At 43.3% G+C, this 13776-nt stretch overlaps 1 protein-coding gene across 1 annotated transcript; it reads left to right on the top strand.

The window, feature by feature from the left end:
* The first annotated feature begins 848 nt into the window (after positions 1-848).
* zbtb45 (zinc finger and BTB domain containing 45) lies at positions 849-9373 on the top strand. The gene is made up of 6 exons (XM_056370996.1): positions 849-989; positions 2162-3525; positions 3925-4059; positions 6609-6749; positions 7272-7545; positions 8421-9373. Exons 2-6 carry the CDS (start codon positions 2458-2460, stop codon positions 8831-8833), a joined length of 2031 nt encoding a protein of 676 aa, XP_056226971.1. The 5' UTR covers positions 849-989; positions 2162-2457; the 3' UTR covers positions 8834-9373.
* The last annotated feature ends 4403 nt before the right edge of the window (positions 9374-13776 follow it).

Genomic DNA, 13776 nt, shown 5'->3' with positions numbered 1-13776 from the left:
AAAATAAACAGCTGCTTAATTTCAGATCCATAGCCAGCTTTGGTATTAACTATCAAAATAGCTGGCAGTCAATTTTCTGTCAAGACTTTCAGCTCACTTCAGTTGTGCCTCACTTCAGCTCATCATCTGAGGAAAGGGCCTCTGACCGACTGATTTCAAACTAGTTTACTTCGAACGTTTCTGCACAGTGTGTTTTAAACATTCCTCATCTATACTGCATTATACTCACTTTCAGTCTTCACCCCTGAGAGTACAAGCTGATCCAGGAATCTTGCTGCTGCCGCCGCTGCCACTGAAGTTTATCCACCCGGAACAAGGCTACAGCACAGGGAGGATAACTCTCAGTACAAATGCTCTTTCAGCACTTTAATACACATGTGTACACCCTGTGTGCAAGCTGTAGTTACATTTGAACACCTGCCAACATCTGGCAAACTACAGAGTGCAAGTCTGTCAGCAAATTTATTGCGGTTTAGTTCAAATCTTTGTCCTTACTGAGTTGTTGCTACTCTTGCTATTTATCCAAAACAATGCATTTAATATCTTGCAGCTATTCCCTCCTTTATCCTGATGTGGCCCAACTCTCCCATGAGTTAACACATTTGAATCAAATGTATAGATCAGCTTGTTAATGCGTGTTTTTCTCGTGCATGCATGCATGTGTTTTGCATCCATGCGCAACGTGGGTTTGTGTGCAGGAATTTGTCCTACTTTTCGATGGGTATGAACACGCGTTAACGTTAGAAAACAAAAGTACTGCAGGTACTTTAAATACTTGCGAATAGCTTAGCTGTTGTTAAGCAGGAGAAAGCTCCACATCCCTGTCTGCGCCCATCTCTCTGCGAGTGTATGTGTGAGTCAGTGTGCGTGTTTGTGTGCGTGTATATGTGTGTTTGTCTCCAGCTCTCACCAGGTTGGGTGCGTTACACTGAGGGCTTCCTGCTGCATCCATCCGCCTGAAACTAACAAGCGGCGGACTGTCACTGCAGGTATGTAGTCACGATTAAACAACACGCGGTGACACTAACTGTAAACTACTTGGGTGTAACGTTACCGCGCTCTGTTGAAAAATGGGTGGTAGTCCGCTAGCTAGCATGCTAACTTTACTAGTTGTGCCTTTGGCAATTCGCGCTAGCTAGCCAGTAATCTAGCTAGGTTAGCATGTCGGAGCGTGGGGGTGAGCTCCGATAGCGGCTTTTATGTCATGCTAAGCACGCTGCCAGCGGCTAATCGACAATTAACCATTTACGTTTGTATTTTAGTCGATGGCGAAGCTCACTTTGCATGTGTAAATCTGTGCATTTCGTGCAGATTTCCGTGCGGGAGTTGAGCGGCTAATGTCAACAGCTAACGCGAGCTAACGTTAGCCCGTCGCCGTCAACGTTGGCTCGTCAGTTACCTGTTTACTGGAACTGGCTGCTGCATTTTTTTTTCACTTAACGAAATGTTTAAGCGACAGCTGCCTCACTCTTTGTGCCTCTGTCTAGCACAGCTAACGGTGAAATTGTCTTTCGGTGTTGCATTACCGGCCACCCACGGTGCAGAATAGCCGAATTAACTGACCCGAGGAGCGGGTTGTGGCTCGCGCACAGCACGTGCTGTCATTTGTCCAAAACAGGTGTTCCAGATGATGCACGCGACTTATTTGATGATTAATTAGCAGGTGTGCTTGGTCGCCACCTCCGTCACCTTCAGCCACAGCTCTGCCACAGGGCGTGAAAATGAAACAGATGAGGGTTTAAAATCCGACTCAGGGATGCAACTAATGATTGTTAGCATTTTGTGGAATAAAATATTGATTATTTATTCGACCAACTGATTAATTCTGCACTGTGGAATTTATCAGAAAACACTGAAAAGTCGCCATCACAATTTCCCAGCTCCCAAGATTTCATTTCTAATGTCTGAGCAACAGTCCAAAACCCACAGCTGTTTAATCTACAGACATTCAAAACAAAGAAAAATGTTGCAGAACCTTACATTTGAAAAGCTAGAATCAGGGACTGTCAGCCATTTTTGCTTCATAAATGATTTAAATTATTAATCAGCTGTTGAATTTGTTTAATGCTGATTGAACAGTCAATTCATGGACTGATCGTGTTTTGTGAACATTTAACACAAGGGCTTAGTGTTTAATCACTCGCTTCGATGTATTCAACAGGTTTTTAATAGAGACAGTGACGCCGGTGGAAACAACCTCTTGACGTCCCTCCCTCTCAGGACAACAAAGGCAGCTCCTCACACACTCGAACCACAGCAGAGCAGCAGTTTGAAAGCTTCCATCAGACTCATGACTGTTTGAAGGGACACGGCCCCACCGTGGCCCATGCACTGTACCCGTTTCCCTCCCTGTCCTCCTTATCCCTCAAGCTGACGCAAAACCCCAGACACCTTCCCCCCCTCCCCCACCCCCACCCCCACTCCCACCCCATCCCCAGTGACTCGCCCCCTCCCAACATGGCGTCCGGCACAGAAACCGTGCACTACATCCACCTTCACAACTCCAGCCAGTCAGTGCTGGAAGCCCTGCGCACGCAGCGGCGCGAGGGCCTCTTCTGTGATGTGACCGTGCGGATACATGACGCCTCACTACGTGCCCACGCCTGCGTCCTGGCAGCTGGTAGCCCCTTCTTCCAGGACAAGCTGCTGCTGGGTCACTCTGAAATCTCTGTGCCACCGCTGGTGCCCGCTGAAACCGTGAAGCAGCTCGTGGATTTCATGTACAGCGGCTCGCTGGTGGTGCTGCAGTCGCAGGCCCTTTGCATCCTCACCGCTGCCAGCATCCTGCAGATCAAGACGGTCATTGATGAGTGCACCCAGATAATCTCTCAGAGGAAGGCAGCGGCAGGGGCGGCGAGTGCAGCAGCAGCGGCGGCCGCGGCGGCAGCAGCGGCAGGAGGAGGGATGCTCGGAGGAGTTCTCCCTAAACAAGAAGAGCGTGGTGGGGGCAAAGGGAGAGAGAGTGGCGGCAGTGGAAGCTGTTCTGTCGGTGGAGCGAGTGGGGGTGGGGGTTACGCAAACTTCTCTAACTTCATGGCTGAATGCGGAGCAAGTAACATGGGTGGTGGGATGGGGGGTACCGGCGTTAGTGTCAGTGAGAGTGGCCCAGGCCCGATGGAGCAAGCTAACACCGTGAGTCTGATGGCGCTGGGCGACATGGGCCCCGGCTCCATGTGCGGTGACGGGATGGGCTCGGGGCCCGGCACAATCCTCATGAAGCAGAGCTCCAGCTGTACTCAGGACGTCAGGTACAAGCTCCGAGACCTGTTGGCACAGACGGCCAACGGAGCCAACACTAGTAGCACAGGGAACCTCTCAGCGGGCTGCAGCTCCGGTGTGGGCAGTGTGGACAGCATCGGCAGGGACAGCCTCCGCGGCAACACAACTGACCTCTCTGATGACCTGGTGGGGATGGACAGATACAGCGAGGAGGAGGACTTGGACGGGAGAGAGCGGGGAAGGGATGGAGACAGAGATAGGGGGGCGAGCCACAGCCGCAAGCAGAGGCAGCCGCTAAGACTCCAGGTAGGGGGATAAGGGGAAGGGTTGCCATGGTTACAGCTTTCAGGCATGCAGAGCTGCAACGGTTTGTTTTTTCTTTCTTTTTCTGCTTTTCCCTCTTCTCACACTGCATTGGCGTATATCGCTGAGATGTTTCTGCACTTTGCACAATTGAAGAGAAGCTCTCGTCTTAATTTCAGCAGTAATTGCCTTGTTGATATTCTATGGACTTCTGCATATTTACTGTACGTCATTAAACTTATTAGTACCTGCTTAAAGGGGCTGTAGCCGGGTCAATGCACCGTTGTTCTTGTAGATTATCTGCTGCCTTTTGGCTCCTGCTGCTGCTGCTGTTGTCATTGAAATTTCTCTACAACTTGGACTGATTGAAATGGATCCTTTTTTTTTTCCCTTTTTCTTCAGGTGCTGGGAGGAGAGGGAGTGGTGGTGAAAGATGAAGGGGTTCAGGACGCAGATGGGACCGTCTATGCCTTGGAGGACGGGAGAAGAGACGGAGAGCAGGAGGGCTCCCAGGAATCCATGGCCAGCTTTGGACAGGTGGGTAAAACTGCATCTGTGAGAGCTTTGGAAGAAAAAAAAGAGTTTGTAAAATGTAAAGCCATATTAGAGATGTAAAGCTTTTTTTTATGCAAAGAATTTTAATTTTTAATTTTAATATTAATTTAATTACATTGTTAAAATAATAATGTTTGCAGAAGAACTGCAGTCTGTATAAAACATTTTGCATATTTTAAGCGTTGAAGCCTTGATTTCAAGGTAATACCATGATGAACATTTTAACATTTTGCTTCAGAAGGAAACTTTTAAAATGACCTTTATTGTGTTGAATTCATGCTCTGCATTTTCTGTCACAATTCCTGAAGTAAGTGGAGGGAAAAAACATGGTGGAGCAGATTTATGCCGCAGCCTGCTGTACCCTGCAGACTACACAGGGAACATCTGCCACACAGTCAAAAGAATTCAGCATTGCCTGTCAGTTTCCTCCAAACTGCTGCAGAGTAAGTTACGATTGGAAATGAAACGATCTGCTCAGTTTAGGAGGTTAAGACGTTACGTTTTTCATGCGAAGAAAAAGTATGTGATCATCAATTTACCCAGCACAGCTTTAGATAATCAAATTCTCTGTCTTTCCGCAAGTTTTCCTCCGCTGCTCTTTAGTTCACATGAACATGATGTGAAGCAGTTTTCTGCAGTTTCTTACTCGGCATATCTCAGCGCAGGCTGTTTGCAAATTAACTGCTTACAGATCATTGTGTTGTGCTAGAGGTGTAATACATTTATAGCAAATGTGAAGTTTGATTCATTAGTGATCAATTTTATGATACAAACATCTGTATCTTTATGCTCCTAAATTACTGATTTTTCTCTTTCTTTTATTTTTCCTTTTTTTTTTTTTTTTTTAGAAAACCTTTAAATAGCTTGAACATGACTCTTGTCAGTAATGCACCCAAGTCCTTACGGTAGATGCCAATGAAACTGTCAAAACCTAGTGACCTCTGAATAAAAGAGACTGGCACCAGAAATTATATTATTGTGATGAGTAACCGGCCGTTATTAAAACAGCATTATCTATTTATTCTAAAATGTAAAGTAACCACACCCTCTCGCATCTAAAGTTAATGTGTCATGAGTCACAGTTATTAGTCACTCACAATAAGATATTGAAAAGATTGGGGACCTTGCAGGGTCAGTACTTGCAAGACTAGATTCCTTTGAGATTATTTCCCATCGTGCTCCAGGTGGAAATTTACATGAAGAAAAACTTTTGTTTAGTTTTTTCCAGATAGGTTTTTTTCTTTAATTCTTTGAAATTCTACATTATTATTATTATTATTATTATTATTATTATTATTATTATTATTATTATTATTATTATAAAGTTAGTAACTCAAGAGTATAATTGTCATGATCTGCCCTTAAAATGACTGTTTGGACTTTGAATTTATGATATCCTGTTTTATTTTGAAATTATTTGTCCAACTACCCTTGCCTCCTTCATGTATTTAATGCCGGCCTTACACCAAACCACTCAGATTTTCGCGCCTCCATGCTCTCTATCAACTGAGTATAGTAATAGACAGTTTTCACATTTTAGAGATTTTGTCATTAAATATAAAAATATAAATAAAATAGATTCTGTTCAGACGTCTGATCTCGATCGGGAAAAGCCTAGGTTAATACAGATTGCAGTTGGATTGTGATTGGATTGGCCAGATTCCACCTGAAGGTGTTCTGGCCAGTAATCTGATCACTGCCAGATGTTAATCACATCTGTACAGCATTGGTATGATGTATGATGAAGTAACTCAATTTTCCAGATGTTTAATTAGGTCAATAAACCAAAAAAAAGACATTTTTTAAATGAATTTCCAGCAAATATACCATATTATAACTCATGCTGCTATGTCGGTATCGAATTACATATAATTGAGTATCTTTTATCTGTATTTTATCTGTATCCTCTTCCCAAAATGGTTGGTGAAACTCCCATCAGCCGGTCTAACAAATGGAAAGTTAGACTCATGTCAGGAGGGCCTTCTACTTTGTGTTAGACGAGTTCCAGTCATGTCGCTATTTGCTCTCAAATTACTTCCCCAGTCATACATCAAACTGTACTCAGAAATGTATGTAGTTTGACTCGTCAGACCACACCTCACAAATTTATCTGCAATGGGTGTGTACAGTTTGCCTAAATGAAAAGATTGTAAATGCATATAATGAGCGATGTAGTCTGCATATCTGCATATGAAAGAAGACAGAGGGCAGAGAGACTTGGTTCTTCACATATGCACACATTTGTGGAGCTGAACACATACAGTATGTTTCACCAGGGGACTTTACAAGCGCAGGGACAGGCAGGATTTACACTTTTGGAGCAGGTAAGCGTCTCAGTAAATGTCACTGGGAGAACTGAAGCCAAGGCTTAACAAGGAACTGTCTGGTTGCAGTTTTGTTTAGTTTTTTTCTTTCTTTTTTTTTTTTTTTTTTTTCAGCTATCCTTGAACTGAAGCTAAAACATGAACGCCACCAGAATCTGAGATATGTGTGTCTTGATCTTTACCTCGGTCTGTTTTGTTTGTGTGCAGGATTTCTACGATGAGCAGGGGGTGTTTTCTGAGAGTTTCTGGCCCCAGAGCGAGCCTCCTCGGGCCATGGCTTTCAACCCCAGAGGAAGGGTCAACAAGCCTCTGACTCCGCCCCCAACCACGCAGTCCATCAACAACCAGGTCGGTCTCGTACATTACGTTTAACCTGTACTGCGGTCACCAAAATGTTGCTACAGAGCGGGTGTAAAGTTAAAAGATTGTCAGAGCGCTGACAAAGTATGTAACATACCATCTACAGAATGTCAAGTCAAGCGTCTTTTTCTAAACTCCAACCAACAGAGTTTGATTGACAGGTGTGACAGGTGTGACAAGTGTGGGCCCTCATTTGCATATAAGGTTTTACAGAGTAAAGGCGTATCCATGTGAAAAGGTAAATGCAAATGGCACTACTGTCACTGACGTTTACGTCATGTAATTCAGTTGCCAATGATAATATTTTTGAAATGTGAACAAAAGAACTCACACTCACAGACACACACACACACAGACACACACACACACACACACACACACACACACACACACACACACACTCACAGACACACACACAGACACACACACACACACACACACACACACACACATACACACACACACAGTTTGTAGTTTATTATTCTCACAATAATTGTTCTCCGTCCTCAGCTTCTGTTCCAGTACCCAGTGAGCCAGTCGCAGCCAGCTCCGTTCTACGTGGGCGGGCCCATGGGTGGGATTGACAGCATGGCGGGGACAGAGCCCAGTCAGCAGCCTCCGCCCCCGGCGCCGATGACCCCGGCCCCGCAGCCCTCCACCTCCACCTGCCCTGCAGGCCCCTCCCCTTCCTCCCAGGGATCTGAGACCTCGTTTGACTGCACGCACTGTGGCAAATCTTTACGTTCCAGGAAGAACTACAGCAAGCACATGTTCATCCACTCCGGTAAGGACACGCTCCTTTAAATCACTTGAACATCTCCCAATAATATCTTTGATATGAACAGAGGATGAGCGTCATGTGATGTGACGTGAAGGGGGTTTGTTTGCAGGGAAAAACCTGCAGAGAATCATCACCTATGTTGCAGCTCTGTCACTTTTTATTGCTTTGTTTTGGTGTTTAAAGCAGGTTCACTCACTGGTTTGGATCTGCTGTAGCAGCTAGAGGGAAGTGGTGGAGACCAAAAAAAAGAGCTAAAAGCAAAGTGAACATTAGACTTACATTCAGTGTCGCTCTCTGGCTGCTGGACGTGTGAATAGGCAGCTGGTTGGTGACTTATTAGCCACATTACAGCCATAATGTAATAATAAATTAAGACTGTGTGTCTGTCAGCTTGTTGTGGAGTTTTCTTAAAAAAATTGAAGGGAAAAGACTAAACACTTGGATTTGTTGTAAGAGAATGCAAATATCACCTGATTGTATTCTGCATTAGGACTGGCTGAGGTTGTGATATGGCAAATGCATGCAATACATAAAAGCTACATTAAACTGATGTTTAATGCCGTGAACTTTCTGTCGACACGAGACGAGATTCTTCTCATGTCTAAAATCAAAACGTTAAAAACTCATTTTGTTTGTTTGTTTGTTTGTTTGGAATCATTGATAATTACACAATATTAGCTGGAAATCAATACTGTAATGAAACGCTATGACGGCCCAGTGCTGCTCTTCACTTGAAGAAGGAAAAACAAAAAAGAAATTGTGAAGTAACAACACGTCTACTCTCTCTGTGTGTGTGTGTGTGTGTGTGTGTGTGTGTGTGTGTGTGTGTGTGTGTGTGTGTGTGTGTGTGTGTGTGTGTGTGTGTGTGTGTGTTCCAGGTCAGAAACCTCATCAGTGCTCCATCTGCTGGCGCTCCTTTTCCCTGCGCGACTACCTCCTCAAACACATGGTGGTGCACACCGGCGTCAGGGCCTTCCAGTGCTCCATGTGCGGCAAGCGCTTCACCCAGAAAAGCTCGCTCAATGTGCACATGCGCACCCACCGTGCTGAGCGCACCTTCCAGTGCAACGTGTGCCACCGGGCCTTCACACACCGCACCTTGCTGGAGCGCCATGCCCTGCAGCACGCCCACCACGCCCCCCAGGCCCAAGGCCAGGGGCGTGGAGCCGACATGACCTCACCTACCAAGCACAGTCCTCCGGCTCTGGGAGGGCCCTCAGGTATGGCTGGCGCGGCTGGCATGGTTGGCAGCATGGCCAACATGCCCAGCCACGGAGCTTCCTCCACCTAGAGAGAGAGGGATGGGGAGATATAGGGGAGATAAGGGGGGGGAGGTCAGTGAGCCCACTCCTTATTTGGTCCTAACAGCCTTGTTGATGTTTTCTTCTGGTGGGAACAGCACTTACAGGTTCCCATTGTTTTAGCCTAACGCCACCTTTAATCAGGGTTCCTACACGGGGCTGGAAGGCCTTTTGAAGTTTGAAACTTGTGTAAATTCATGAGGTGTTTTGGAATTGCACAAAAAGTTTAAAGGAAAAGTTTAGGGGAAAAAAAGTGTAGTTCCCTTTTACTGAAACCCATCTTATATAGTTGTGACCCTCCTTTCATTTCCCGTGTTGTGACATTTGTTGCCGTGACGACTAATCATAAGCTACAGAGCAACATCGCTAACAATCGCACATCTTGTTGAACAGCTGTTTAAAAATCCAGTCAAGTTTTTTTTTTTTCGGTGGAAAGAAGTTGTGGATTTGGAAACGGAGAGTGTGTAGGAACCCTGTTTCAAAGACGCCAGAGAGTCACCAAAGAGGTTAGGAAAACAGAGCGGGTTTGGGAGTGGAGGGAGGGAAAGGGGGGGGGGGGGTCGTAGGGTTACTAGTTGGAGGTGAGGGTGGGATGGGGATTTGGGTTATATGGAGATGCAAGTTGGGGAAATAAGGGGAAAGGATGGGCGTGTGGGGATGAGGATTCGCAGGATTTGATTCACCCTCAATTCATTTAATTCAGTTCCATCAGTTCTGTTCGGTGTGTGAACTTAAGTGGAGGCCGTGTCGTAGCAGAGCGGGTGAGTGAGATGTCGCCATGACTGATTCATTTTCAAAACTATTAAAGAATAATTTTTCTTTTAAATTGGGGAGAGGTTTTAATATTAGCTTTCTCTCCTCTCCTGTCCAGTAGTAGCTCAATAACCTTAGTTAGCTTAGCTGTCGTTAGCATGCTCAGATGAAGACAGAAGCCTCCAGAAAACGAGATCTCGTCTAACTGTAATGACAGCTTGTTATGTTGGCTGTGGTTTCTATCATCTTCTCTCTTGCAATTTTTAACCACCATAACTTAGGCCTGGAACGCACAGCGTGCGCGGCGGCTGCGTGATGTTGTGGTTTTCGTTTCAGCGCCCGTGTTAACAGCTTAGAGCGTCTCACACCTCGCCTCGGCTGTGTCGAGTGATGTGGAGATTCGATGTCTCGCCTGTATTTCACATGTGAAAAAGACCAGTTATACATGAAACAAAACTGACACCTCTCATGTGCGTATGTCCCTGCAAAGCTGCACTTAAAAAATAATGGCAGCAAGAGTAAGAAGTGTGAGAGTGTATCGCCTCATTGTGCATCAAGTGAAGCCTTCGAAATGTTACTCGTAAAAAATAAAGAGTTGATGAAGTGGAACAGCGGAGCACTTACATACGGAGCACTAGTGTTCTTTTCTTTTTATCCATTTTTATATCAAGTTTTCAGCTGATGTTGATGAATCCATACGAGGTCAATATAACGCTCCGGCTCAGCTTCAGGTGGTGGAAATTTATATGAAGACAGGTTTGCTAGAGTTAAAAATGTTGCACATATCCCACAGAGGCTCTACTCCACTTCATGAACGTAGGAAAACAGGAGACAATAAGAAAAAGAACCTGACTTTAGAGTTCTGATTATGAATTCATTATGACTGATGTCATATTCTCTCACAATGAAGAAAGAGGAAATTTAGCTTCTGAAATAACCTTCAAAACCTCTTTGTTGTTAACAATAAAATAAAATAAATAATAATTATCAAGGTAGAACAAAAAAAAATGCTCTTCCTGAATTAACTGAATTGAATGTGAATGGAGCCCGGCGCTATTCAGGGTGACAAAGAGGGTTGTTGATGAATGATTCGGTGAAGAAGGAAAGTAGTCCGAGCGGAGTGAGACTACAGCAGGGAGGGGAGGGAGGGAGAGGGAGGTGGTAGGAGGAGGAGGAGGAGGAGGCGGCGCGACGCACAGCAGCGTGAATGAAATTCACCATCATCCATCAGACAGCTTTGTAACATTTTCCACAGGCGCCACCGGTCGGCCCCAGGATCATATACCTCGAACCAGGACGAGCCCCTGACGGCTCGGAGGGACACTATTTTCTCATTGGAAATGTTTGGGAAACATTTCAGCATGTTTTACACACACACACACACACTCACACACACCTACAATTACCTCGGTGGTCCAAAGACAGGCATTATGCTTCACATCTTTTAAGCTACATCAAACGAAGAAACAGTGAAAACTAAAGCTAAGATAGATCCATTTACTTTTCGAAAGCTTACTAAAGTACTTCTATGTAAAATTCCTGTACATCGCTATAACGCTCAGTTTGTTATTCGTTGCTCATGTGATTCTTTGATGCAGAAATACGGCAGAACATTAAAAAAAAAAAAAAAAAACTTTTAAAGTGAAAGAGCCATTCACAGGAAGTTAAACTTGGTTGAATAACTATGACAAATCAGTAACTTTTATCAGGATTTTTATTGAGTGTTTGGTTGTGTTTGTCTTTTGGGGCTCTGGTTAATAATAAATGGGAAGTGTTTGTTGCTTAAAAAAAACAATAAAAGCTTTTCTCGCAGCACTATTGAAAAAAAAAACAAACAAACTTTTTAACATTTTAGTAAAACTAAATTAATCATGAAAATGTACAATCACCCCCTACAAGTTTTGACAAAGTCAAACTCGTGATAATGTTGATTATCACATTAATATTTATTACAATTTGATCTCTATGCACAATTAAGTTTGCACATCCTGTTACTTAGACCTAGATGTTGTTGTCCCCTGAAATATTTGGCCTAAGATTGTTTTTGTTCCACTGTTTTGTTTTGTTTTTTTAACACCTAAAAGGTGATCTTAAAAAGACGTTACCTGTCCCAGCTTTTTGCTCATTCTCCTTAATGTTTGTCAGTCGAAGCATTAAATGATATTCAGTAGTTTACTTGAGCTTTGTAAGAGCCTTCTAATTGACACGATTTCCTAAGCGGACGTCCCTAAGACGCAAGACATGTTGTTGAGCTTGATAACTTTGCGAGTGATGAGATAATTTGACAAATAAAAAAAAAAAAAAGAAAAAATCACTTTAATCAAAACTTATTTTCATTTAAAAGAGTGAATCCAGCTGAGGTGCAGATTCAGATCCCGTCAGTCTGGACTTCACTATAAATATTGACATTAAATGTCCCATTTAAATGTGGAAAAAAAAACCTGCTTATTTACACGGAGCAGGCCTGGCAGCGTGTGTTCATTGGCCTCTGAACATCGCAAACGGATTTGCAGACTCGGTAGTTTTGTTTCTCCAGTGTTGTTGTGGATTTAAAAAAATAAAAAAAAATATTAAAAAAAAAGAAGAGTTTAAGAGGAACTGGATGAAAACTCCTCCAACTCACTGTTGGTTATAAGCTATATATAAATTTTAACGCCAAACCTTTGGTGCTTTTTTTTTTGGAAATATTTACCTCATTTGCCGGTTGCCAACACCATGCTGTGGTCTGGGTTTGGTAAATAAGCAGTGTTGAGCTGTTTCAGAGGTTTGATCTATCCTCAGCAGTGGAAGTGGTTTTGGTGCATTTTGTCTGAGGCGGACCCTTGTACAGTACTGTAATATGTGTGCTTTGAAGCCATGTCAGCGCATTGTAACGTACTGTGTTATGCTTTTTTTGTTTCCTGTTTTACTGGGAGGGAAGTTGATAATTGTTTTTCTACATTAATATTTCTTTAACAGATGTTAAATATGTCAGAAGAAGAAACAGTCATTTTATAAAAAAAAAATTAAAAAAAATCACTTGTCATCGTAAAACCGCATCTTTTATGTATAAAAAGACTAAAGGCATGATTTTAACTTTTTCTGAGAACTTAGATGTCGTACTCAATGAATTAATTGAATTTTAAAAATGAGTGATTTCAAAGATTTCTTTCTCCAAATAAAAAGTCTTCTATGGCACCAGGCCAGCTGTTCGTCATGGATCTCTATTTGTCTATTGACATTAAAGTGTGTGTGTGAGTGTGAGTGTGTGGTCTGGATATTGCTTAAGTTGTGGGGACATAAATCTGTTGACACAGTCACATTGTTGTCTTCCTTATGGGGACAAGAAGGAAGTCCCCATAACATAAATCATTAAATTTCAAGGTGAAGATATTTTTTATGGTTAGTCTAAAGGTTAGGTTTGAGTAAGTAGTTATGGTTGAAGTTAAAGCTCCTCCAGTGTAAAGGTCTGTGTCCATGTGTAGTGTGATTATAGATCAGCTCTAGCTTCTATATTAATACTGTGAAAGTATCAAAGCCTCAGTCCTCAGAGAAATGCACACAGCCTGTATTCAGAAACTGAGCCTTAAAACCAGCCGTCAGGACTTCTGGAACTTTGTGATGTCACAACAAAGCAGTCACCAAGCCCCGCCCACCTGGACCCACCATCCAAACCTTGCAGGATTTGGTTTCTCTGAGTGTTTTTACCTGAAATCTGCTATATTTTTTATTGGATCTCTCAGAAAACAGTCAGCCAATCAGAAGAGAGGCTCAGAGCCTCCTCTCTTCTGATTGGCTCATCAACCTGTTCCAGAGAGAAGTCTGAGAGAGATGTGAAACTACACTGAGATGGTTTTTGGTTCTTTAAACCACAAATATATCTTCTTATGGATCAACACTTCAAATAAAACACAGAAGTAGAAGAAATATGGAGCTTTGAGTCTCCAGGAAGTGTAAGTCAGTCTAAGGTCCTCTGAAGTCATGGACACACAAATGTGTTTGTGTTCGCAGCCTTTGTCAATACCGTGTTTTGGCAACTGCATCAAAAGGCACTGAGTGATTCATCTGTCCGTCATGTTAAAGAATGTTGTTATTGATCTTTTTTCTTTTCTCGTTATCAAAGCTCTTGAGAAGCTGCTAAATTCTTCCATCTTGTTTCCTCCATTCCTCAAATTGATTGAATGCTTTTTTCAGTTGCTGC

Source organism: Seriola aureovittata, chromosome 3 (genome assembly GCF_021018895.1).
Source record: "Seriola aureovittata isolate HTS-2021-v1 ecotype China chromosome 3, ASM2101889v1, whole genome shotgun sequence".
Taxonomy (NCBI): domain Eukaryota; kingdom Metazoa; phylum Chordata; class Actinopteri; order Carangiformes; family Carangidae; genus Seriola; species Seriola aureovittata.
Note: the sequence above shows the minus strand (reverse complement) of the source record. Positions and strands in the feature narration are given on the sequence as shown.